Source organism: Podarcis raffonei, chromosome 6 (assembly GCF_027172205.1).
Source record: "Podarcis raffonei isolate rPodRaf1 chromosome 6, rPodRaf1.pri, whole genome shotgun sequence".
NCBI classification, from domain to species: Eukaryota; Metazoa; Chordata; class Lepidosauria; order Squamata; family Lacertidae; genus Podarcis; species Podarcis raffonei.
The window spans coordinates 77,867,204-77,895,107 of record NC_070607.1 but is presented as its reverse complement, the minus strand read 5'-3'; the positions used below and the strand labels follow the sequence as shown (position 1 = coordinate 77,895,107).

Sequence of the window (27,904 nt, the reverse complement as noted above, 5' to 3'; positions counted from 1 at the left end):
CATCCTGAAGCAAAGTTCTTAACCCGAGGTAATATTTCTGGGTTAGAAGAGTCTGTAACTGAAGCATATGTAACCTGAAGCATATGTAACCTGAGGTACGACTGTATATGGGAGCTAAAATTTCAAAAGCTTGAGGAGAGGGCAGGGCCTCCGGAAATAGCTTTGCTCACTGTGTTGCTACTGAACTGTGAACTTCTTCCGAGGTCACATTCACACCGTGCATTTAAAGCACCCAACTTCCCCTAAAGAACCTTGGGAACTGCAGTTTACTACCACTAGAACCACAGCCCTCTTAACAAGCTACAGTTCCCAAGATTCTTTCTGGGAGGTGACCTAAGCCATGTTCCTGTCCTGTCTCTATTTGGTACCAGAACTTGTAATGTCACTGCACACACCACAACTAAGCACAGGCAAGGCTATAGATCACCAGCCATTTACCCACTCTGTAGAAATGCATTGTTAACATTTCCATCTAGATTAGAGACACTGCATGTCTCCCCTGTTGTTATTATTATTTTGAGTAGAGAACAAAGGTACAGCTATGTGCTCCCTTCCATAGTATGGGAGCAGAGGATCATGTTCCTGCATCAAACTGCCTCATAGTGCTGAGAAGAGTTAACTGGCTGGTGCCCCCCTGCACCTGGTAGTGTGGAAGGCAGGGAGATCAACAGTAGGTGGTGTCAGAGCCAACCAGTTCTAGTTTTGTCTCCCTCCCTGCTGAGTTCTACAAGCGCAACAACTAAGGAAGGGGAAGCTGGCAGGCTTTGCCCCCCAGTGGACTGGTTCTAAGTAAGAAGGTGGATGGGGTCACTGGGGACAAACTGAGGTTGGTGGACACTGTGCCCCCTTCCCACTAATCCAGCAGCCTCCACTTCTGGAAAGTTGCCTGTTCCCTGGAAGCTAGGCTGGAAACACTAGCAATAATACATCTGAGTCATCAGCACTAAAGGAGAAAGGCTAAATATGAACTCTTTGGCAATTTCCAGGTATTTAATCGTTCTGTTCCCCTTAAGAAACTCCCCACCCCGATACCCTTGTGCACACACTTCTTTCGTTTGCTATTTCTAGCATCCTTAATCCTTCCGGAGCTGCTTCCCGCAGACCTTGTAGGGGTGAAGAAGCTATTTTTGCCTTCCTTCGTGAGGAGTTTATTTGAGCAAAAGGCTTGTTTTGCTGAACGGAGCAAAATAGGCTGGAGGTTTACGATATTGTACTAGACACTACGGCAAATCCTGCACATATTTAACTTGATGTCTGTACGCGTTTATCTAATCATAGGGATCACTCTATCCGAGCCCAGATTGAGGTGGAAGATCCCTCAATGGGGCTGCTAAAGCTCTTTCTCCACTTCCCTGACCATCTCGTACTCCATTGTTCCTTTCTATCCAGCAAATGAATTATTGGCTTAGCAGGCTCCTAGCTGAAGGGGAAATAACCTGGCCGTGTTATTTCAAGGAGCAACCTTTATATCTTTGATAGTCACACACCAGATGCCATCACCAACAGAGAGGCAGAAGTCATGATTTGTGCAACCATGGTGAGCTGCAATTGCACCAACCACAGGGGCCAGGTGGTCCATGTCAGAGGGCCTTCTAGCAGTTCTCTCACTTAGTCAAGTGAGGTTACAGGGAACCAGGCAGAGGGCCTTTTCGGTACAGTGGTACCTTGGGTTACAGATGCTTCAGGTTACAGATGCTTCAGGTTACAGACTCTGCTAACCCAGAAATAGTACCTTGGGTTAAGAACTTTGCTTCAGGATGAGAACAGTAATCACACCGCAGCAGCGCAGTGGCAGCAGGAGGCTCCATTAGCTAAAGTGGTACTTCAGGTTAAGAACAGTTTCAGGTTAAGAACGGACCTCCAGAATGAATTAAGTTCTTAACCCGAGGTACCACTGTATTGGCGCCTTCCCTGTGGAAGGTCTTCCTACCAGATGTCAAGGAGATAAACAACTACACAACCTTTAGAATACATCTGAAGGCAGTCCTGTACAGGGAAGTTTTTAATGTTCGACGTTTTGTGGTGTTTTTATATTTTTCTGGAAGCCCCTCAGACTCGCTGGGGCAACCCAGTCAGATGGGTGGCATATAAATAATAAAGTTGTTGTTGTTGTTGTTGTTGTTGTTGTTGTTGTTGTTGTTGTTGTTATGAACTTCTAGAGACAGTATATGCCCCTGAATATCAGCTCCTAGAGAGAAGCAGTAGGAAGAAGCCCTAGCCTTTGATCTTAATGTCCTACTTGTGGGCTTCCTACAGGTATTTGGTTTGCTCTACAGGAAGCAGGATGCTAGACTACGTGAATCCTTAGTCTGATCCAGCAAGGCTCTTATCTTCTCAGTGAGATCACATGGATGGTGGAACACACGAACACAGGAACTTCCTAGCTGTGTGATAGTCTTGCATATTCATTAAGTGCACTCATAGGGTGCGTGGCATTAAAATGATCCATGTAAATAGCCATCAGAAAGCATTGGTTTGTTCCAAATGACCTGCGTTCTCAGGGGTCATGCAGTGCTATTCTGTTTAATATCCCCCCACGAGGAAGATGGTAATTCTGAACCAGGCCTCTCAGTATTGCTTTTACCGGTAGTTTAGGAACTACATACAAGAAATATGTGACTGTGGTAAGAGTGTGGCTTATGTTTGTGCTTTGTGTGTGGTTTCTGCACTCCATTGTTTGTTTGTTTCCTTTGCTGGAGTATTCTGCAACATGCCATTGTCACAATAGTAGTGCATTCGTAGTGGATTTATACTAGACCGTCAACACATCATTCTGCTTTATTGGTGGTTTTGTGATGCTTCCCCAATGATCAAGGGAGTGCAGTGACTCGCTTATGAAGACAGGTTGCAGCGTTTGGGACACTTTTGTTTGGAGAAAAGGCAAGGTGACATGACAGAAGTTCATCAAAGTTTGCATGGCATGGAGAAACTGGACGTGGGGAAGTTTTTCCTCCCTCTCTCATAACACTAGAATTCATGGGCATCCAATAGAGATGAATGTTGGAAGATTCAGGACAGGTAAAAGAAAGCCCTTTTCCAGGTAGTGCATATACAATGGAACTCAGTTCCCCAGGACACAGTGATGATGACCACATCCTGGATGGCTTTAAAAGAAAATGAGACAAATTCACGGAGGAGAGGGCTATTCATGGCTGTGCTCTGCCTCCTCCAGTTGGGGGAAGCAATGCTTTCGAAAACCGCAGGAGTAAAGAGTGCTCTTGTGCTTGAATCTTGCTCATTGGTTCCCGACAGGCATCTGGTTGGCCACTGTGAGAATAGGATGCTGGACTAGATGGGCCATTGGTCTGATCCAGCAGGCTCTTCTTATGTTCTTAATGTTACTGCATTATTGCTGCCTGGAGGGGCACTCTTGCACTATGGCCCAACGAAAATGTGGCGGGTGGATAACAACAGAACATTTGTGTTGTAAAAAGTTACAGGTTTTTGGCAGGAAGTTATGGAACATGCACTGGTTGGAAACCAAGCTGCAGATCCCTTGTGGTACTTTTGTGCATAAACAGTGTTGAAAGTAGGTTTGCCTAGAACAGGGGTAGTCAGCCCTACTGCCCACTAATGCATCTTTCTTGATGGTAAAATTTCCTTACCGCCCACCAGTGCTCGATGGAAGGAGGATTCAGCTAGTGCCTTAGAACACCCTACCGCCCACCTAGAATCCTGAAATGCCCACTAGTGGGTGGTAGGGACCAGGTTGACAACCCCTGGCCTAGAACCTTCCAAATGGCATTATGAGCAGAAGTATTCATGAATGCCCAATAAAAAGGATGTCTGGGGGTGGGGGGACCCTCACCCTGAATCATAGGCTTCCTGTTTTCATTGAGAACCATGAGCTACTATATCCAGCCCATGGTTTGGATCCAGATTACATTAGTTGCCCATAGTTCTCACTGAAATCAACAGAACTTAAGTCTTGATTAACCTGTCCCATCGATCTCAGTTGTGGCTAACTGAAAGCAACTCCCTTAGTTTGGATGCGTCCAATATACACAAGTGCTATGCAAACACGTTTTCTTCAAATGGTGAGATGTTTTCAGGGTTTGAGAGCTACCTAGGCTTGGTTTCCTTTGAATGCAAGTACTGGAGAAAGCCACTGGCAATTTCTGTTACCTTACTGGCCCAAATATAAGCCACACTTTTTTTTCCAAATTCAGACCCTGAAAAGTTAAAGTGTGGCTTATATTTGAGACCTTACGCCGCCGGAAAAGCGGCGTGGCTCCTCCCCAGGAAGCAGCCTGGGTATTGTCTTTTTTTCTTTTGCCCCCTTCAATTGCTCATCAATGGTTGATGCTCATCAATGGTTCCTCTTCATCCTGGAGAAGAGTGACTAGTGGGGTGCCACAGGGTTCTGTCTTGGGCCCAGTCTTATTCAACATCTTTATCAACGACTTGGATGATGGACTCAAGGGCATCCTGATCAAGTTTGCAGATGACAGCAAACTGGGAGGGGTGGCTAACACCCCAGAAGACAGGATCACACTTCAAAACGACCTTGACAGATTAGAGAACTGGGCCAAAACAAACAAGATGCATTTTAACAGGGAGAAATGTAAAGTATTGCACTTGGGCAAAAAAAATGAGATGCACAGATACAAGATGGGTGACACCTGGCTTGAGAGCAGTGCATGTGAAAAGGATCTAGGAGTCTTGGTTGACCACAAACTTGACATGAGCCAACAGTGTGACACGGCAGCTAAAAAAGCCAATGCAATTCTGGGCTGCATCAATAGGAGTATAGCATCTAGATCAAGGGAAGTAATAGTGCCACTGTATTCTGCTCTGGTCAGACCTCACCTGGAGTACTGTGTCCAGTTCTGGGCACCACTGTTCAAGAAGGACACTGACAAACTGGAACGTGTCCAGAGGAGGGCAACCAAAATGGTCAAAGGCCTGGAAACGATGCCTTATGAGGAACGGCTAAGGGAGCTGGGCATGTTTAGCCTGGAGAAGAGGAGGTTAAGGGGTGATATGACAGCCATGTTCAAATATATAAAAGGATGTCACATAGAGGAGGGAGAAAGGTTGTTTTCTGCTGCTCCAGAGAAGCGGACACGGAGCAATGGATCCAAACTACAAGAAAGAAGATTCCACCTAAACATTAGGAAGAACTTCCTGACAGTAAGAGCTGTTCGACAGTGGAATTTGCTGCCAAGGAGTGTGGTGGAGTCTCCTTCTTTGGAGGTCTTTAAGCAGAGGCTTGACAACCATATGTCAGGAGTGCTCTGATGGTGTTTCCTGCTTGGCAGGGGGTTGGACTCGATGGCCCTTGTGGTCTCTTCCAACTCTATGATTCTATGATTCTATGAATTGTAAAGGTGCAACTTATTTGCAGGTGCGGCTTATATTCGGGCCAATATGGTATATGGTTTACTTACACATAGATAGAGGTTGAGAATAGGTAGAGGTTCACAGCACAATGTCTCAGACCTGACCCCACCAGATTTCTAGGTGGGGCTTTGTTCCCTAAATATGTGTCCATGTGTCCAATACAAGACCAACCAACTTGTATTTCAAACAGATGTAGGTGGTAGCTTCTCTCCATTTAGTACTGTATATGGCTGCTTTTTTCAGATTCTTTCACTGCCCCCCCCCCCCAATCTCATGGCCACTGCCACTTGTCCTGCCATGTTCTTCTTTTGAGTCTGTGTTGGTAACTGGGGGGCTGGTAGATTGGAGAATACCCCTTGGGAAACCAGATTTATCCAAGGATTAAAATCAGTGTCTGGTTTACCTAGCAAAGAGTTGCTGAAAACTAGTTCAGGGTCATTAATTTATTCCATGGAAACTAAATCATAAAAATGGTTGCAAAAAAATAAACAAAACTGCCATAATCATTAATTATTACTGGCTTTTCAGTGCAATTCAGCTGATGCTGTTAAACAATAAATTGATTTACAGTTATTAATCTGTGGTGGTTACACAACAGAATTTCCAGCGAGTCATAAAACTCCTCCCCAGCTGAGGCCACTGAAAACCAAGTCACTGCATATAATGGTGTCTCTCCAAGCTTGAGATGAAAACAAGTACCAGACAAAGGGCAATTAATTTTGGGGTTCCCTCCATACTCGCTAATCAGAAACTTGTGCACAAGGCCAGTTGGCTGTGTGAAGAAACTGTGAATGCCTTTAATGGGACTTCGGATAGCTCTAACTAAAATATAAGTACTGTACTTTTCCATCTATAAGACGCCCCCATGTATAAGACGCTTCCTATTTTGGGGGACTGAAATTTCGGAAAATAGGGGGAGATAGAAAGCAGTAAGTTGAGCTTTTTTTGCGGAGGATTGCTCAGAGTTGTTGAGTTTTTTTGGGGGGTATTACCGAGAATTGCTGAGCTTTTTTTAGGGCGGGGAATGCCGAAAATCGCTCACCCGCACACATCGCAAAATCTGCCTCCCATCTGTCCCCTCGTCAGCAGAGGCTGCCAATCATCACCCGACCAATTGCCGCAGCGTCGGCCAATCAACACCACACATTGACGCCGCAACCAATAACACGCACAATAGTTGCTGACAGCCGCAGCAGCAGCCAATCAAAAGTCCACCCTATGCACTACCCATGTATAAGACCGCCTCCACTTTTTTGCATGATTTTTAAGGAAACAAACTTTGACTAATACATGGGAATGTACGGTAGATTGATTTGAGTGGTGCAGACTCCGAGAGAAGATTTTATTTATTTAAAATCATTTATATACCACTTAATTATTATTATTTTTTGGGGGGGAGGACAACATCTCTACATTGTGTACTGTCTAAAAAATAAACAATATGATAGGAATTTAATGTAGTGCTGAGATTGCTCTGTCAGTGCAAGAGGAATCCTGCTGCACTAGTGGAGGTCCTAGTGGCATCAGTTAGTTAAATCCAGCCCATAATAATTAAAATATTTAAAAAGCACAACCTAAAACCAGAAAAACAGTATAAAAAAAGCAAATAAAGCATAAATGTAGAAGATCCAGACATGTAAAACAGGGTCTCGTCTTATGAGTCTGAGAAAGAACATGTACAAATCTAGTAGTTATTGATTCTGCCCCAAATGCAGGAATAAGCACTTGAATGTCAAATCAGTGATGCACAGGCAGCATAATATCCACAAAAATTAAATGGGGCATAAAGGCATACCCTCCAACATTTCTCCAATGAAAATAGGGACATCCCATTCCATAAGGATATTATTACTATTTATACCCCACACATCTTACTGGGTTGTCCCAGCCACTCTGGGCGGCTTCCAACATATATAAACAGTAATACTAAAAGGAAAGGGAGTTCATGATGGCTGGGAGTTTGTTAAGAGGGAGATAGTAAAAGCACAACTTCAGGCAATACCAATGAGACGGAAACATGGAAGGTACCTAAAGAAGCCAGGGTGGCTATCTAAAGAACTTTTAACTGAGTTAAGATTAAAAAAGGATGTGTACAAAAAAATGGAAAAGGGGGGAAACCACCAAAGAGGAATTCAAACAAATAGCCAGCACGTGTAGACACAAAGTCAGAAAAGCTAAAGCACAGAATGAACTCAGGCTTGCTAGAGAGGTTAAAAGCAACAAAAAAGGCTTTTATGGGTATGTTCGTAGCAAAAGGAAGAACAAAGAAACAGTGGGGTCACTCAGAGGAGAAGATGGTGAAATGCAAACAGGGGACACAGAAAGGGCTGAACTCCTCAATGCCTTCTTTGCCTCAGTCTTCTCCGATAAAGAAAACAATGCCCGACCTGAAGAATTTGGAGCAAATGATTCAGCAGAGGAAACACAGCCCAGAATAACTAAGGAGATAGTACAAGAATACTTGGCTAGTTTAGATGTATTCAAGTCTCCAGGGCCAGATGAACTGCATCCAAGAGTATTAAAAGAACTGGCAGATGTGATCTCAGAACCACTGGCAGTCATCTTTGAGAATTCCTGGAGAACAGGCGAAGTCCCGGCAGACTGGAGGAGGGCAAATGTTGTCCCTATTTTCAAAAAGGGGAAAAGAGAGGACCCAAATAATTACCGCCCAGTCAGTCTGACATCAATACCAGGGAAGATTCTGGAGCAGATCATTAAGCAAACAGTCTGTGAGCACCTAGAAAGGAATGCTGTGATCACCAATAGTCAGCATGGATTTCTGAAAAATAAGTCACGTCAGACTAACTTGATCTCGTTTTTTGACAGAATTACAACCCTGATAGATGAAGGGAACGCAGTGGATGTAGCCTACCTTGATTTCAGCAAGGTATTTGACAAGGTGCCCCATGATATTCTTGTAAAGAAGCTGGTAAAATGCGGTCTTGACTATGCTACCACTCAGTGGATTTGTAACTGGCTGACTGACCGAACCCAAAGGGTGCTCATCAATGGTTCCTCTTCATCCTGGAGAAGAGTGACTAGTGGGGTGCCACAGGGTTCTGTCTTGGGCCCGGTCTTATTCAACATCTTTATCAACGACTTGGATGATGGACTCAAGGGCATCCTGATCAAATTTGCAGATGACACCAAACTGGGAGGGATGGCTAACACCCCAGAGGACAGGATCACACTTCAAAACGACCTTGACAGATTAGAGAACTGGGCCAAAACAAACAAGATGACTTTTAACAGGGAGAAATGTAAAGTATTGCACTTGGGCAAAAAAAATGAGAGGCACAAATACAAGATGGGTGACACCTGGCTTGAGAGCAGTACATGTGAAAAGGATCTAGGAGTCTTGGTTGACCACAAACTTGACATGAGCCAACAGTGTGACGCGGCAGCTAAAAAAGCCAATGCAATTCTGGGCTGCATCAATAGGAGTATAGCATCTAGATCAAGGGAAGTAATAGTGCCACTGTATTCTGCTCTGGTCAGACCTCACCTGGAGTACTGTGTCCAGTTCTGGGCACCACTGTTCAAGAAGGACACTGACAAACTGGAACGTGTCCAGAGGAGGGCAACCAAAATGGTCAAAGGCCTGGAAACGATGCCTTATGAGGAACGGCTAAGGGAGCTGGGCATGTTTAGCCTGGAGAAGAGGAGGTTAAGGGGTGATATGACAGCCATGTTCAAATATATAAAAGGATGTCACATAGAGGAGGGAGAAAGGTTGTTTTCTGCTGCTCCAGAGAAGCGGACACGGAGCAATGGATCCAAACTACAAGAAAGAAGATTCCACCTAAACATTAGGAAGAACTTCCTGACAGTAAGAGCTGTTCGACAGTGGAATTTGCTGCCAAGGAGTGTGGTGGAGTCTCCTTCTTTGGAGGTCTTTAAGCAGAGGCTTGACAACCATATGTCAGGAGTGCTCTGATGGTGTTTCCTGCTTGGCAGGGGGTTGGACTCGATGGCCCCTGTGGTCTCTTCCAACTCTATGATTCTATGATTCTAAAAACATAATAAAACATTAAACATTAAAAAAAAACCTTCCCTATACAGGTTTGCCTTCAGACGGCTCAGGGGTTAGATAACATTATACCCTCCAACATTTATTCAATGAGAATAGGGATATCCTAAGGAAAAGCGGGACATTTTGGAATTAAATCAGAAACCAGGACGACTTCCCTAAAACAGGGACACTTGGAGGGTCTGTAAAGGCTACTTTTGGTACAATTGCAGAAGAGATTCATGGTTTGATAGTGATCAAGCCAAATAGCCAAAGGTCTTATTCATTTGCTTTTCACAATCAATGCAGTGATTATGCTTCTGAAGTGAGCAATGGTGCAGATAGGAAATATTACAGAACAATTATTTGCACCCAGATCGTCCTAGTCCAATACCACACTGCATGGGCTTTCTAGTTTCTTTTGGCATAACCTGCCCCCCACCCCAATATTCAAAACCTGTGTTTCCCTGCATGATAGAAAACACATGCTCGTATGTAGACAACTCAACTTCTGTGCATATTTATTGGAATCTGAATCAGCTGTTAATTGGTTGGAGTAAAAGTGCAGGTGTCTGCACTGTACCTGCCAAGGCTATTAGCTGTCGGGTTGAGGAGGGTGGATAGAATTTCAATCAGGAAAATGGCACAGGGGGAAGGGCTAAGCAGAGCCCCCTCCCCAGCACTGCTTCTCAAAGCATCTCACAGGAGCTTCCAAGCTTCTAAAAAAGACATTGGGCAATCTGATCGTAGATTTAGAGTGTCACATGCCATTTGGCCCAAATGCTAAACGGTATCTGTGGGAGGGGACCACAAGGAAGATCTTACTTGTCCAAGCGAAGTACCATCGCACGATGGAATATGGCGAAGGCCCACTTTGACATTTCAGAGCTTGCCTGGCCCTGAAAGATGTGTGGTAGAAAAATGTCATGAGGTGGGAGTTGTTTACAGTGAAGTCGCAGCCTGTAAAACATCGTTTTATAGGGAAGTAAAACGAAAGGCCCGTGTATGACAGAGCAAGAATTACAATTCTGCTGACCTTCATCAAACAGAGAGACAACAGGGCGTGAGAGGAGAAAGAGTTAGATTGGTGAAATGGCGGCAAGCTAGGAATAGAAAAATCAGTGCTTTTTTATATTCCAGATCCGTTTGTCCAATTCTTTGGCACTTTAACTACAAGTAAGGGCTTTTTCCCCAGCCGGAACTCAGTTCTGGCACCTCTCAGGTAGAGGTGCCATTATAAAAGAATAAGGGAGGTGTTCGTGGCGAGTTCTGGCACCTCTTTTTCTAGAAAAATAGCACTGGGTAATCCTAACAGCTGGGATTAAGGTACAGAAGACCCTGAGAAAGTTTAGCATAGATCACTTGCATACCTATTACACCTGACTCAAACCTGAAGTCCTCGGCATTGTGCCGTTGACTAATAAGAAATAATAAACAAAATTGAAGTGAGAGAGGAAGACAGAAGGAGCTGAGCAGAGCAGTCCGCACCAGTGAGATGATTAAAGATTAACCCCCCTTGCCTCCACCCCTCTGGGTTGTATAGGCCTTGAAGCTCAGCAGATCCTTTCAGAGAAATATTTGAAATAAAGGCCAACAGATAGGGGACGCCGGCAAAATCAGTTGGAGAGGTTGAGGGGCCAATAACCTCTGGCTGCGGAATCACTGCAATCTGGCCTGTGTTTGCTGATGATAATGCGCCTTTCCAAAGCCCTGATAGACATGGAGATGGCAGATTATAGTGCGGCTTTAGACCCGGCATACACGACTCTGGAGTTTGAGAACATGCAAGTCTTGGCAATAGGCAACGGTAAGTCCGACTCGGAACTTTGCTCTTCTCTGTTAAATTTTGGGCAAGGGACAGCTGACCTTCAGAGGCGCATTTGCAAACAGGCAGGAGCGGCCGGATGGTGTGGAGGCTTCATTGCATGTCTGTTTCCTTGTTGTCCCAAGGAAAACCTTCCCTGTCGGCAGAGGCTTTTCTCCAGGCTCCAACCTCCCTGCCTGTTTATTGCAAGATTTTGTTTGAGCAGTGCTCCGCTTAGCTCGAACCGGGTGACTTTTCCAGGGATGGGTGCGGCGTAGAAATCTTGTAGAGTATTACGGGTTTTCTCCCCCATGACATATCTGTCAGAGGAAGGCATAGAAAGAACCCCAGAAGGTTGCATGGATGGTGAGCATATAGGGGGAAGGGAACAAAGTAGAGAGCTAGGTCATTGCTCCGGAGTGTAGGACCCAAACCAAGAGGTTTAAATTCTAAGAAAAAATATAATTTAGAATCGGAAAGAACTTGGCAGCGGGGCTCCTGCATCGGCATCCCTTCCAACTCGTGTCTGTGATTGTCTCCTGAAGGGATTGGCTTCGAAGGGATGTGACTAGATAATACAGTATAGTTTTCCCTGCCTAGAGGCACTTCTGCGGTACAAGGACTCATTAGGAACAGAATTTGTCTTTATGCCAAATACATTTCTTCATGTTGCCAGTGCAGGGGGGCAATTTGAATGGGGGGGATTTGAGAGTGAGTTATTAATAGGTAATGGCCTTTTAGGCTTCCTCCACGTGAACAGGTGTTCACTTTTTGAACAAAATGTCACGGGGGGGCGGGGCACCAGGATTTTAGAGATGCTTAGGTGGGGCATGGCCAAAAAAAGTTTGGGAACCACTGACTTAGAGGGATACAGGTTCAGGATTCAGGAAGGATTGGAAAAGATCTGCTACTTCAATCCTATGCACACAAACCAGGGAGTAAGCCCCACAGAACACATTAGAACTTAAGTGCAAGTAAATTTACACAGAATGGTGCTATAGAGATGGGCCACTGTGTGCTTATTTCACATAATAATATTTGCTGTTTATATCCGGCGCTTTTTGAGAGGCCAAAGAGCTCATCCTTAGAGCAGCGCTGCACCGTTGGCCCAGATTATTATTCCCATATTGCAGGTAGCAGGGCTGAAGCTAATAAACATTGTCTGGCTGAAGTGCACCTAATGATTTTGCGGCCGAGGCAAAATTTGATCCAGAAACTTCCTTCCTCGCGGATCAAATGCATAAGATAACTCACAAATTCCTGGATTACCTTGTCAAGTGTGTATGTAGCCTTTTGGGGTGTTTTGCTAGTCACATTTCGCAGTAGAAAATGACATCCTGCCTTATGCCAGTGTGTGCATAGGCTGTGAGGCCAAAATAATAGCCTTGCAGCTTTTCAAACTGCAAACAGCTTCAGCATGTTTTATAGCAAGGAATGAAGAAGTACTGCAGGCTGACATTTCTGCTTCCTTCAGCTGCTTTAGCCCATAGGAGTCATTAGCTTATTCCACTCCTAAAACGTTTGGGGATTTGTTTTTGTTCACAAGATCCAAGATTTGTGTTTTGGCATGTTTACCCGTGGATTCTCTGAACAGGCTAATGGCTAATCTTAGTGTAATTCAGAAGCATGCCTTACATTAATTCTGAAATTCAGAAAGATATCTTCTCTACTCAAATTTTCTTAATACGGACACCTATTAGGTCTTTACTGAGTGATTTTACAAGGAGAAAGGGTTTCATACTTCGCACTTGTCATTATTTAATAAGCACAATACCAATTCTCTGAATATGCATACAGGTCTCCTCTATAGTGCGTGCATTGAATATTTGCCTGGTTGTCTGGGGTTTTTTTAACACTTTATTTTTGATTGCCTTAACACTGGGAAGGTGGCAATATTATCATGGATTTTTTATTTTATGTTTTATTTTTACTTCTGAGGGTGGAATATAAATACTTGAAATGTACAATAATATATCATAGCCTTGGAATATAACCCAACCCTGTTTGGGACAACAACATTATACTGGAGCATCTTTCCCCCCAGTTGCTGTGTGAAATTTAATTGCCATGAGCCAATTCAAACCTGTACATAATACTGTGGGATATTGTAAAATGGGATGAGCTACTTGTGCCCCTCCAGAGCTTGCTGGACTCCAACTCCCATCAGCCCCAGCCAGCATGACGAATGGCCTGGGATGATGGGAGTTGTAGTTTAGCAGCGCCTGAAGGGTCACGGGTTCTTCACACCTGTGTTAAACCAATGGCAGAAGGAGAAGAAAGCTGGGGGTGGAGGGAGGGAGAGAAAAAGAGAGGGGGGAGAAGGAGCCTTGTTGTTAGTGGGGGAGAAGAAGAGGAGGAAGTGGGTGGGTGCAGTGCTGGATTTACATATAAGCTAAACAAGCTATAGTTTAGGGCCCTACTCTCTTGGGCCCCCCCCAAAAAAAATTAAAGGGAAAAGAAACTGGATGTACAGTTCCAAAATATAAGATAAAAAACAAATAAAATAAAACCTACACACAGCAACAGTGTTTTGTGTTGTATAGGCTCCTATTTGATATGTGCAAATGGCTTTAGATACCTATTAGGTCCATAAATTACCATATATCATATATTCAACACAAAAAACAGCTACAATTTGTTGTTGACAAAGGACAGCTGGACATATAAAGGGCCCCATTACCTTCACTAGCTTAGGGCCTCATCAAACCTAAATCTGGCCCTGGGTGGTGTGGCAGTGGCATAACAAGCAGTGCAGACTCCCTGTGCCAGCCCTGCCTATCCCCTTACTGGGATCTTGATCCTCACACTTCCTATTTGTTCCCCACCCCTGTTGCAGGATCAGAGTTGAAAGGGACCACAGAGCTCATTAAGGCAAACCCCCATTCAGTGCAAGAACTACAATGCAGGATGCAACTATGGTGTCCCTGACAGGTGTCCATCTAGCCTCTGATTAAACAGAGAGCACACCACTGCCTGAGGCTGTTTCACTGCCAACCACGTCTGCCGGTTTGGAAGTTTCTCAAAATACTTACTTACTTAGACAATATCATATATATCACTTATATTTTAGGAGGTGGGAGAACCTCCAAGCAGTTTACAATGCATTTTAAAGGCATCATATACAAACAACGTATTTTTATGTTTCACAGAAAATTACTGTCCTGCAGTTTCCACTCAGCGATAACCAACAGGGTTTTCTTAGTTTGGGTGTCTTAGCCATTTCTAAATGCTCCCTCTAAAACCCAGCAGAGAAAGCTGCTGTATGATAAATTATGCAATCCTAGCAAAATTCCAATGTAGGCAAAGACATGCCATTCATCCTTTAAAAACAACAACAACAGAGCTTTGCACTCTCTTTTAAATTAAATACTAAATTTTCTCTTCTTGTCCTATGCTTCTGTAGATATAACTGAAGGTTGTGGAATAGGTGCCATGCTTGTTCTTTAAACAGTTGCTACTGCAAATCGTAGTCCCTCTCTATCAGCACTCAATCCTTTATCGCTAATATTGCTCCTAACTTTCAACATTCTTATATTTTCCAAAATTCTGTATTCCTAACCCTTGCCCTTATTGTCATATTTCAAGCTAATGGTGTACAACCAGTAAAGATGGGGGAGAAACTTGGTTTTCTGCAAACCTACCTGCAAACCAAAAGACATCCTGTGAAATTCACACTTTTTTGTATTTTGAGATGCAGTCCTCTGTGTGTACAGAATTGCATATATAAGGGGAAAGCATATCTTAGTTAAAATAACATACTAAAATGCATTACATTGCGGAAAAATTATTGCAAAGACGGGTGTATTTGGAGAAATGTGTACAGGAGTTTTGAAGAGAAAAAAACAATTTGCAAAAAGTGAGAGAAACTGAACTTGACAGACTTGTCCATCTGTAGAGATGAGTAAGGAAAAAACTGCTTTAAGGACTGTGTGCAGACTAGCTTTTCAGACAACTAAAAGCAGTCATACAGTGAGCTTCTATTACGTATGTTCACTTCCCACCCCCAGGAAGCATGAAGCAGAAGAGCATGGTCTCTGGTTAAACTTTTGCAGGTTTCTCCAAAATACATTTTGGCATTTGGGTGTGACTGTCAGAGGCCGCTTTTGCAAGGTGGCTACGGTAAGGAAATCAGACCTCTCCTCACCCACAGACCTCCACCCACCATGGAGCTAGTTGTTGTTGTAGTAGTTGTTGTAGTTGTTGTTGTTGTTGTTACAACAGCTGTTGCTGTGCTTCCAAGATTCCTGCACTGATCAGCAGTGCTGGATTAGGTGGCACCCAAGGTCCCTTCCCAATTCCAAAATTCTATGAAATTGTGTTTTTAAGAATAGGAAAGCAGTGCAGCACAAACCTTCTCTTTCTCGCAGTAATGCACCAACAACCAGGGAGCTTGCTCACTTGTTTGTTTCTGAACTTTCTTTCAGAAGTGAACTTGATTCTAGTTATTTTCGACCTCCCCACCCCACCCCCTGCCATCCCTCTCAGTTATGTGGATTCCCCACCCCCCAGGAAACTGATGTAATTAGAAGCAACAAAGTACCTTGTGACATGGACAAGCAGATTTACTGTGACATAAACTTTTGAGGACTGTGAGATGCACTGCATTAGAAGCACGAAGAGAAGTGTGCACGTGTGTTTGAGTATGTTGGAGCTCTAAAACAAGATTAATACGGTTTCCAGTCACAACAGCAACGGCCGCAAGCGCTGTTCAGATTCATTGCAGGCTGGAATTAAGAATTAGGATAAAAATGAATAGGCCTCCTTTTCTTCCTGACACATGCAGATGCTGCTCCCTCTCCATTGCTTTGGGGACCACCTGCTCTTGTATCATAGAATAAACGAATCTTAGAATTGTCGAGTTGAAAGGGATCCTGAGGGTCATCTAGTCCAACCCCCTGCAGTGAAGAAATATGAATCTCCTTGCACTCTTAAATCTTCTGGGGATGTTCTGCCTGCTTCATGTGGCACTACAACAAGCCATATTTCTCTAGACTTTGTAAGGGAGACTCCAGTAACATCTTAGAAATATAAATAATAAAACAGCTCTGATCAAGCTAGCAAGACTGGATCAAGACCCAAGCCTTGAGGACAGCGGCTCCCAACATGCTTCAGAAATGATTTTCCAAGAACAGCCTAAGTCAGGGTGGGCAGAAGATATATTGGGATCTACAATTTGATCTCCAGGTAGTTTGCAGCAGGCTGGCAGGAATTTCTGTCAGTCAGTCCCAATTCTAACAACAACAAAATGATGTGCACACTCTAAATTAGGCTGCTGGGATGAACAAAGCTTGGGGTAACTAGGAATGGGTTTTTGTGTGAGATCAGCTTAGTTCCAGTACTTACAACAAATCCTTTGCTCAGGGACTACTCAGGGGCTCTAAGTCCCACTAGACTGAAGTCTGTCTTTTCCTGGCTTAACTTATCCGGCAGAAGCCTGAAAACTTCCCATCAGCAAATAGCTCATATCTTAACCTCTTTCAGGCTAGAAAACTAAGCCTCGTTGTAAATTCTTTGAGAGAAGGGTTTTTTTTGTGGTGGGGGGGTGGAACTGCCACAGTCCCAAGTATCTCAACTAATTCATACAATGCATCACAACGGGCAAATGGTCTCAAGTTGTACAAGCTCTCAAGTTGTACAAAGCTGCTGTTCAGGCGAGAAGTTGGTTTTGTGGCCCTCGCAAGCTTGCTTCCCTATGAGAAATGTTGGTCCAGTAACAGAAATCATTTGAACCATTTCAGAGCCTCCTTTGACCCCTGCAATGTTTGTCGGATAAAAATAAGGACCCTGGTTGAAGACATAACTTTTCCCATAGATTGCCATGGAGTGGCGAGATTGTAAGAAACTTTAATTTCAAAATGTGCAGCTTCCTATCAGCTAGAAGACATGTTTATTCAACATTTAGATATCATATCTTTATTATGTTTCATACAAATAACTACAACATGCATTATATGCTAGCAAAACAATAAAATGGCACAAAGCTGTGTGTGTTTGTTTTGTGGGGTACTGTTTTGGAAATAGAGGAAATGTTATGATTTATTATACAAACCCCTTTATCTTTCTGTATTTTCCTGGTAAAAAGGTAAAGGTACCAGTACTGTATTATTAGATTACTTGGTGCAATCAGTTGCTTAATTTCTAGATTAAAGAGTTCAGATGTAATGGAGCTGGCTATCAGGATTTCAGTTTTGCCAGCTAAACCCTCCCTAACTTCCTCTGTTGCCTGCCATCTTCAATTGCATCTTCACCATCCTGATGCTTATTGGGAAACAGGTGTAAAATTGCATGAGCTGTTGTGGGTGGGAAGACAGGCAAATATCCCCCCACACACACACAAGCAGCAAGGGCCGCCTCCCCTTTCCATGCCACAGGGATGGCATCACAACCTATTGATACTAGATCAGCAGGAGCTCAAGAACAGTAGTCAAGGGAAAATGAATGGGTTTTGAATCTTCTGGAAGAGCCCAATATGCCATAACAAATCTGTACAGAAAGGAGTGAGTGTTGGGTTAGCCATCATAATGGAACTGCCAACTCAAAGCTAGTGAGAAGTATTGGTCCCAGAAGGAGTAAATTATTGGGAGTATTGGCACTCGTGTATCTAGCACCACCAGTATATGTGGTGTTTTTCAGTGCTGAATAAAAATAAAAGGGCCCTGCCCCAAGGACCTTACAGTCATAAGTTTTGACAGTGAGAGAGACAATTAGGGGAAGGGAAGAAGGACAGAGGCAAAAATAAGAGGACTAATATGAAATGTCCATATTGCAGGGATTCAGTTGATCTGATTCCTTGATTTGTTCCCATAGATCAGTGGCTCTCAAAGGGTGTGTTGTGCCACACTGGTGTGGCAAGAGAGGATGGCATGTGTGGCAGGAAGGGTGAAGACAATCAATATTATATTTTGGGAATGATTCATGTACTTACGTAGCAGCATTGCTTTGTATTTTCTGGATGTCCCACGGTCATATTATAAAGTAGTTGCATTCTATGTTATAAATCAAGCGCTGCTAGGAGTTGATTCTTTTTGTTTTCCAATGCATTTCTCATCAATTAAAAATTAGGTGCAGCACGAGCAAATTTTTATTCTGAAAGTGTGGCCCAGAGAAAAAAAAAGTTTGAGAACCACTGCCATGGATACTGAATTGAAATTTTATTTATGCGTTGTTACAGCATTGCTTTTCGTTTGGTTTGCTGCCTGATATTATCGTATTGATTTTTGGTATTGTTGTATTTATTTTGGTATGCTATGGGCTTCCCTTTGGAAGGAAAAGCGGGCTGCAAAGATTGAACTTGGATTAAGATGTTGTCACCTCTGCCAGAGCTCATCAAGCAGCCCAAGGCAAGTTGCTCTGTCAGCCTGAACCGCCTGCCCAGTTGGGATAATAATGCTTTGTAGGGCCTGCCCTTGTAATTTCCTGCTTCGATCTGAACCCATTCCCAATTGTTTCACAGTTGCCCTCCCTGTCTCCCCTTTGAACAGACACCTCCCCTTCTGAAGCAGCAAACCTCAATGCGTCCAACAGCATCGGGGCCAGTGCGTTGTGTGCCATTTGCGGAGATCGTGCAACGGGGAAACACTATGGGGCCTCCAGCTGTGACGGCTGTAAAGGGTTTTTCAGGAGAAGCGTCAGAAAGAATCACATGTATTCTTGCAGGTAAAGGGGGGAAGGTGGGGGCAGCGGGATGTTACCGGATAAATCCTTAAAAGGTGTGAGACAGGTTATAACCTAGGGAACGAGAACTTCTCTATAAGTGCACCAAGGAACTGGAAGGCAGGAGACAGAGCAATCCCACACGTTTCCTTGGGGGAAAAGGGCTCATCCGGACTTCTTTTTGTGCTGTGTTTCTAGGCACTTTAAACCACCGTGTCATAGTGTTGTTTTTTGCCATTGCACTTTCCCTGTGAAAAAACACTCTCTACTGCTGAACTGGAGCAGACAGAAATCTACAGAAACCCAAATTGCCATTTGTTCCGATTCAGTGTTAAAGAGCAGGTTTTCACAGGAAAAGTGTCAGGGCAAAAAAAGCGACCAGACAGTAAAGCAGAGACCTGTCAGTATGTGTGGATGCAGCACTGCAGCCTTAATTCCTGGTGTTCATGCCCAGTTCCCCCCTCTGTCCTTTATTCCCCACTTCTCTCTTCTTTGCAGTAGAAGGTAGTGGAGTCCTGCTCATTAGGGCAGGAGAAAAAAGAGGAAGGTGGCTGAAAGGACTGGTGAGGAGTAGAGGCAGCGGCAGCTGGATCTAAATTACCATATTTTTTGCACCATAACACTCACTTTTTTCCTCCTAAAAAGTAAGGGGAAATGTCTGTGCGTGTTATGGAGGGAATGCCTACGGGTGGCATGCCTAAGGATTTTCCTCCTCTAAAAACTACGTGCGTGTTATGGTCGGGTGCGTGTTATAGAGCGAAAAATACGGTACCTCTCACTTTATCCATACATTTAAAGAGACAGGCTCATTCCTTAGGTTGTAACCTGTCCTACTTAACCTTACTGTTTTTTCTCCCTGCCTGTCCCCTATCATTCCAGTTACCCTTTGATGTCGCATTAATATGCTGCTTTTTGTACATGTGTTGAGCACTCCACAAAATTGCAGCGGAGAAATCGTTTCAGAGTCAGGGCTTGCTCACACTTGTCCTGTGCTTTCTAGGCCTGGGTCCAAGCAGTTTTGCCTTCGCCCTGCTGCTTTCTCCCGGAAAATCCTCTTTTTAGCGCTAAATCAGAGCAAGTATCAATCAGGAGAAAACCCAGTTACTCTGATTCATTGGTAAACAGCAGGTTTCCCCAGGGGGAAAGCAGCAAGGAAAGCAGCCGTGTGGGCGATTCCTTAGTCCTGGTAACTCTTGGTCTAGTAAGTTTCATGCTTAGGAGCAGGGATGGTTTCGGGTTTTTGCACATGTGATAAGATCCAATTGAGCAGGTAATGGCCACTTACCATACCTCCTCAATGACCGGTGCTTGTGGCCCGGCTGCTCGGATGCCGACGCGCCATTTTGAGTGCTTGGCAACTATAATTCCTGGCCGACTCTGCCCTCCTCATCCAGTCAGCCAGGAGCGTCACCCACCCTTCTGCCTCCCTTCATTCCAGTTGTTTGGTGCTTTAACCAATTCCTTTTCAGCTAGGAGGGCTTTGCTGAGGTCTTTTGACGGACTTCATATTCGGGGTCAGGAAGGAATTTCCCCTGCACTTCCCCTTTCCCCCTGTGGCGACGATAACAGGATACCCCGTTAGAGGGGTCTGGAGGGAAGTCTCTGTCCAAAAAGCCAGTTGCATAGGGCTGGTGGGCCATAGAGCTTCCCTCAGCATTTGGGCCCCATCCACTTAAACCTGCGTTTTGTGACAGGTCCACCCCCAAATAGACCCTGTCATGTCTTAGACCCAGCAGCGGGGGGGGGGGGGGCTGAGAGGTATACACGCCCAGTGCCTATGCCAAGACTCCCTACATCTGAAATCAATAAAGTTATGGCCATTTTAAATCTCAGACGGTTGTCTTGACCATTTATTTTATCCCTCCCTTTTTGCTGTGAGTGCGGGGGGCAGGCCCATTATGGATGGGCACGCAATATCTGATTTTAGCAAGGCACAGCCATGGAACTATGAGAAAAGTTCTCGGCTCCAGAGGAATTAATCAGTACAGATCTGGTATGATCAAAATTCAGTTCAAGCCAAAGTGTAGATGAGCCCAGAGTTACTATTGTTTTCCTGCTTATTCATTCCTTGGGGTGCTGATCAGTCCTAGGGCGATTATAGCGCCTAATTCAAGTCACCCTCTTAAGTCTCTGAATGGTGTTTCCCTTTTAAACTCATGATTCTATCTCCTTCCTCTCCCCCCCCACCCCTGCCAGGTTTAACAGGCAGTGTGTTGTAGACAAGGACAAAAGAAACCAATGTCGATACTGCAGGCTAAAGAAATGTTTTCGAGCAGGAATGAAGAAAGAAGGTGAGGTCTCTTTGTATGTCACTGGCTGCAGCTTCCCTCTTATTGTGTGCCCAAACTGCAGGCAGCGTAGTCTGTAAACCAGCCATGTAGGTCACTGGGTTATGAAACAAATGCCTACTCCTTTCCCTACACGTCTTTGCAGTCCCACACCTGCTTAACTTCTGCAGTGCTGCAGCACCAGGTTCTCAGACCATTTGCTGTGCCAGCTGCTGCTCAGTTTTCAACAAAACCTGAAGGCACGAGAGCAGTTTTTCTCCCTGATGCTACACTACCATTTGATCTATTCAACAACTATTGATCAGCAAATGAATAGTTTTTTTCAGGGGTGGGGAAACCTATTTCCCTGCTCACAACCATCATCCAGCATATTACAAACTGAGCCTCCAAACCAACTGAGACAATAACATCCATGTCAGTTCGCACCTGAAGGGATTGTTATGCAATTCCAATAGAAGCTCCCCAAATCACTGTTTCAACCTTTGTCAACTTCTGAGGATGTTCTCGAGAGGAAATGGACTTTTGTGGGAATTACTAACATGGTGCAGACGAAGTGGTTTGAACATTTGATATCTACTATATAAAAAGTTCCAAGTGTAATTTTTCATTAGTTATTAAATTTTTAATACTGCCCTTCATCCGAAGATCACAGCGCGGTTCACAACGTATTCAGGATTAGGAGTGGAAGAAAGAAACTACTTCTTCACACACTGCAGTTGTAGAATTTGCTCCCACAAAATGCAATGAAGTCCATCTTAGATGCTTTAAAAGGACTGCTCTATGCTTCTTCCTACCAACCATTGGGGAGCAATAGTAGGAGACTGCTGTTCCTCGCATGTCCTCCTTGTGGCCTCACCAAAGACATTTGGTTGCCCACTACAAGAAACAGGATGCTGAACTAGTTAGTCTTCGGTCTGCCCCAACAGAGCTCTTTTTATTTTGTTATGATTCTGGCCCAAACGCACCTGATAAAGGGGGCTCTGTCTTGCAAAAGCTTATGCCGTAATAAATACGTTAGTTCTTTCACAAGCCACAAGGTACTTTTTTTTGGCACGGTTTTTGTGCTTTAGATTGGGCCCCAGTCCATAAAATGGTTAGGCTGGAATAAATCTGTCTTGTCTTAAAGGTACCAGAAGGCTCTCTTGTCACTTTTGCTGCAACAGACTAATGTCATTAACCCCAAACCCTGGAGATTCATGTTCCTTCCACAACATTAGTTATTATAGTTGCATCAGTGGGTTCGAGCATTACTGTGGTTTGTGCAAAGGACTGGGGAATTTTCTCTTTTCTCTCTGGAGTGCCTACTCAACTTGTATTTGCCTGTTAATATTCAATAGAAGTTACATTAGGTCCGTGACCAGCTAAATACTGAGTAAACATTCAGAATACATCATGCCGTGACAGAGCTGCGTGGATCCCGATAACGCATGGCGTAACCTTGAGCGCCTCTGTTAACAGCCGCTGACTGCAGGCTTTTAATTTCAGCACAGCCTCATTATAGCCGTATTATCAAGCAGAATGATATGACTAGGAAATAAATCTGGAGAGGCACAGGTGTAACCGTAACAATCAGATATTGTTTGATAGCTCCATTAATTGTGGAGTTATCATAGGGGATAGTTTAGGCAACTTCATGACTCGGCAAACTTGGCTAACCTCCCAGGAAGTCGCAAGTGGACTACGTGTCTTAAAAGATCCTAGAACACAGTTCCCTGGTGCGCTTAAAATGATCAAAACATTCTGGAACACTTACAAAGGAAGTGGTGCTTGGAGTTTATTGATTTAGGAAAGAAAGCCGACTATGGTCACATCCACATTTAAAGCACATGGCTTTCCCCAAAGAGTCCTGGGAACTGCAGTTTCTTAAGGGTGATGTAGCTCTGTGAGGGGTAAATTATGGTTCCGATTCTTTGGTTGGGGTACCATGTGCATTAAATGCATGGCTTGAAAGTGACCGTAGTGTGGAGATGGCAGAAGTTTATAACATAGCGTGCAGCTCTTTTAAACTAAAGAACTCAAATATCTGAAGACAATTCCCATTGAGCTGACTTCCTTAGAATAAGGGCATGCATTTATCTGGATGTTTCATACATATATTCCATTCTTTTACTTTTACCCACTTTAAATCGCTCTTGGGATAGGGCAGATGATGGCATCGCCACCATCACCCCCTGCGTTTCCTTTGTACTTTTCCAAACTACAGAAATTAAAATCTAGAATCCTAGAAGTGTAGAGTTGGAAGGGACCACGAGGATCATCTAGTCCAGCCCTCTGCAATGCAGGAATCTTTTGCTTAATGTGGGATTCAACCCTGAGATGAAGAGTCTTATGCTCTACCAATTGAGCTTTCCCATGTTATGTTATATTAAAACGTTATTATGTTGTATAAAAGCAATGACAAAAGTGTATGGGGTGATGACAGCTTCTTGCTTTGTCTTGTGCTTCTGATAGTAATCCGGAGTGTTTTGCATTTTCATTTTTGGGATCGTTTTTTGTTTGTTTTGGTTTTGCAGCTGTACAGAACGAACGCGACCGAATCAGTACTCGGCGATCCAGCTACGAAGACAGCAGCTTGCCGTCCATTAACGTTTTACTGCAAGCAGAAGTTCTCTCACAACAGGTACGTCTTCTATTTTAGAATGCAGAGAAATAATAATCATTTTAGTCTTCTTTCCAGCTCGGGGGTGCCTCCAGACCACCAGTATTTTGTGGGACGGATTCAAACACATACCCAGATGTTAGTTTTGCAGTGTTAAAGTGGATTAAAGGGCTCTGTTGCCCCAGCAGAACAAACCTGCTTTCAAAAATTGGACTTTTCTTGGTTGGGAAAGTGGAGTGGAAATACATGGGAAACTGTGGGATGAATGAATGATTAATGGCAAGATGTAAAAACACCCTGCAAACAAATCAGGATGAATGCTCATTGTTATATAACCTCCCCGTAAAACCAATTGGAATGAGTGCTCTATAAAGGCCAGATATAGTCTAGTTACCATGTAAGCCAGGCTTCCTCAAACTCGCCCCTCCAGATGTTTTTGGCCTACAACTCGCAGGATCCCTAGCTAGCAGGACCAGTGGTCAGGGATGATAGGAATTGTAGTCCCAAAACATCTGGAGGGCCGGGTTTGCCTATGCCTGCAGTTGAGTTTACTTCTTAATAAACAAGCATTGAGTTGCACGGTTTAGTCTCTGGTCAGACAGCTTCCAGTTTGATGGATTGCTGATGACAGAGGGAATACCAAACAGATCAACACAGTACTTGTACAACCACGTTTCCCATCTCAGTCATAGCATCGCATATGCTGTCAGCAGCTTCCTAGGTGCAAAATGCTGCCCTGAGGAGTCCGAGAAAATGTAACAGAAGTGCCACCTCAAGGGAAGGAAGGTGCTTAGCTCGTGTGAAACAAATAACAACTGTGCATTGACTGCACCAAAAATATGAACTCTGGGAAAGGCCCCCAAACTGGGCAGATACCTATGAGGGACTTCTTCCCCATTGGCCCGGGGTCATCCAGGATCAGTATTATTGTATTAAATCTTGCAGGTTCACTATATTAACAGCCAGGTTTTTGTTTGTTGTAAAGACTGTAAGAGAGAATAATTGGGTGCACTCTTCCCACCTTGGATCAAATCTATGCTTCCAGGTGCCATAAGAAAGCTGCAGAGATAGTGCAGGACAGTGCGCACCCCAGAAATAATCTCTTTCAGCTTCTGCCTTCTGGAAGAAGGTACAGGGTTATAAAGACTAGGACTAGCCACCTAGAAACAGTTTCTATCCAAATGCGATTTTGGTTTTAAACACAGTGTAAGGTAGTCTCTCGCGGGTGGCGCTGTGGGTTAAAGCCTCAGCGCCTAGGACTTGCCGATCGAAAGGTCGGCGGTTCGAATCCCCGTGGCGGGGTGCGCTCCCATCACTGGGTCCCAGCGTCTGCCAACCTAGCAGTTCGAAAGCACCCTCGGGTGCAAGTAGATAAATAGGGACCGCTTACTAGCGGGAAGGTAAATGGCGTTCCGTGTGCTGCGCTGGCTCGCCAGATGCAGCTTGTCACGCTGGCCACGTGACCCGGAAGTGTCTGCAGACAGCGCTGGTTCCCGGCCTATAGAGTGAGATGAGCGCACAACCCTAGAGTCTGTCAAGACTGGCCCGTATGGGCAGGGGTACCTTTACCTTTTTAAGGTAGTCTCTATGGGAGTATATTGTATTCATTAAGGGGTATCAGAGTTTTGAGGGAGCTAACCAGGCTGGGATAGCAGGCTTGTTGGTTTTTGAATGTCTGATGTAGATTTTTCAATTTGGTTGTTCTGTATGGGACAATGACAATAAAGATTATCGTATCGTATCGTAAAGCATTGCTTATTTGATGACATTTCTAGAGTTGCCAAGATTGCAGCAGATAAAACTGCTTGGGACAGATTAAGGTGGTGCTGGGGCTTGCTTTCTAGGTTGTTTCGGAGCCACATTTCTTTCCCAAATGGAATTGGGATCTTTGCATTAACATGGGAGAAGGAATAGCACAAATATGGTCCTGGGAGAGAAAGGAAGGCGGAGAGAACAAGCAAATGAAATAGCTGACAGGAAGAGAACAGTTGACTGGGGAGGATGACTTGGATTTCAGTGTGTTTTGTGGGGGCTGCAAACCATGCATGCAGGCAGACTTCTTGTTGCAAACAGACACATTGAAAAAGGGCATTATTATTCACTGAGATTGATACTTAGCACTTTTTAATGTATCTCTCAGAAGATGCATGTTCACACTCCCCTGATGGCCACTTTGCACAGTGCTTTCTCTGTCACTCAACTCCCTTCTTTCTCTCATCAGCTGATGGATCTCAGGGCTCTAGGGAAAACCAAAGCAGATTGTGCAATCCTGAATTCTACCCACCCCTACTCTAAATACTGAAGTATATTGGCTCGTATCTGGGTATTTGCTGCTCAGGACTAGCCAGGATTGGAAGGCACCCAAGAGGGAGGAAGCGTAGCCCAAAGCATCCGTCTAGAACTTGAATTGCACTTCTGGTTCCCATCATAAAAGCAGATCTGTACATCATGTGCATGACTTTATAGCTCATCACTGTAGCAGTTATGGCTCAACTGGTTCCCTGCTGAATGTGAACTGCCTCTGCTGGGAAGCATTGTGTATCAGTGATGCAAACAAATGTTATGCAGGCTCTGTCTGCAATCTTCAGCAGCCATTTCACAAACACAACACACATCATCACTGGATGCTGTGCTGTGCTCATCAACTGAGAAACATTTCTGTGTGAACTTCCCTTTAGGACCATCTAGAAGTACTCCAAGAACATTTGGCTTTAAGATGTTGCAACCGGAGCCAAATCCCAAACAGATGAATGCAGCGGCATTTCAGTTTAAATGGGTTTAGCATTAGAGCAGGGATGTGACCTTCCAGATATTGGCTAGACTTCAACTTCAACCACCTGTCATCCACCTTGGCCATTGTCAGGGAACTGCCATCGGAGCCAAGAGTGGAGGTAAGGCTCCCCAACGATGCAGGAGAAGGGACCAGCAGGGAGAGAGAGAACACTTCCTTTGGGGAAGGAAATTGGCGTGACACCAGGAAGAAAGGGGAGCAGGGAAGGACTTCGGAGAGATGGCTCCAAGACTCTTCCACAGAGACCAGCGGGGAGAGCCCAGGACCTCCGCTGGCCACGCCCACTCTGCGCAGAAGACTTCCGCGCAGGGAGGCTAGGCGGAGACTTGGCGTCAAAGAGCTTTTATGTTGGAAGAAGTTCAGGAAACGCCCACTGACAGATTCTGCCAGTGACTGACACAGCCACGGAGAAAGGGCTGTCCAGCCAGGGAAAGGTTTAGCCAGACAACGTTGCCTAGAGCAGCAGCACCCTTACGCACGAGCAACCCCCAATTCCCTTTACAGCCATGCAGGCCACGGCTTCCTCATCCCACCTTTCCATCTCTTATTTGCTGGCCACAAGGCTAGCTAGCAGAGTATTTTGAAGAAATAGGGAGATGGGGGAGAGAAAATCTAAAACCTAGCTTGTTTGTGGATCATGGTATTTGATGGAGAATGGATTTGACCTTGGTTAGAGGGCAAGAGCCTTTGCAATTCTGCAGCAAAAAAGAAAGGTGTTACAGTTTCCCACATAAATCTGCTGCACGGATTTTGATGATGATGATGTCGTTTGTGCAGCTTCCTTACAGCTTACCTCTCCCTCTCCCTCTGAGCAATGTTAGGTAAAACCTCTTTCTCCCCCCTGCAGATATCATCGTCACCAATTTCAGTGATCAATGGTGATATCAGAGGGAAGAAGATCGCGAATATTGCAGACGTCTGCGAGTCCATGAAGCAGCAGTTGCTAGTGCTAGTGGAATGGGCCAAGTACATCCCGGCCTTCTGTGAGCTTCCTCTGGATGATCAGGTGAGTCCTATTTATCCTAGCTGAAACTAAACGTTGGTTTTCCTGTTCCATTTCTAATAATTCAATGCAAGGCCCATTGTGAATGACTGTGGCGGAGTTATCCGTGTCCAGGAAAGGGTGCAGCTATTGTACAACCTAAGTTGATAAAATACTTATGAACTGTGACTCACGGGGGCTGCATGCACGTCAAAGCTGAACTAATGCAGAACCAGCCCTTGAAAATGACTGATGCAAACAAGCTGTGAGGCAAGCAGACATTGTCGAGTATTTGGGCTGCAAGGATTACGTCCTTACTGCCAGCGGCGCCTGCATTTACAGTTGCACAGCAGAGCAAAGTGGGTTGATAGGGGCCCCCATTTTGTTTTGAAAGCTGTGTCCATTTAACATCAGGGTACCTTTAAATCAGAACTC

The 27,904-nt window shown here is 44.5% G+C and overlaps 1 protein-coding gene across 2 annotated transcripts in view; it reads left to right on the top strand.

Annotated features, from left to right (window-relative positions):
* The window catches only part of HNF4A (hepatocyte nuclear factor 4 alpha), a 62,711-nt gene that overhangs the window by 28,377 nt on the left and 6,430 nt on the right, over positions 1-27,904 (top strand). Inside the window, exons 1-5 of one of the 2 annotated variants that reach the window (XM_053394129.1) lie at positions 10,893-11,159; positions 18,638-18,812; positions 21,006-21,100; positions 23,611-23,717; positions 27,335-27,493. In XM_053394129.1, the coding sequence (XP_053250104.1) occupies positions 11,039-11,159; positions 18,638-18,812; positions 21,006-21,100; positions 23,611-23,717; positions 27,335-27,493 (657 nt within the window). In that variant the 5' untranslated portion in view covers positions 10,893-11,038. Of the gene's footprint in view, positions 1-10,892; positions 11,160-18,637; positions 18,813-21,005; positions 21,101-23,610; positions 23,718-27,334; positions 27,494-27,904 lie in introns of those variants that run through there. The other variant, XM_053394131.1, reaches the window with a different exon arrangement.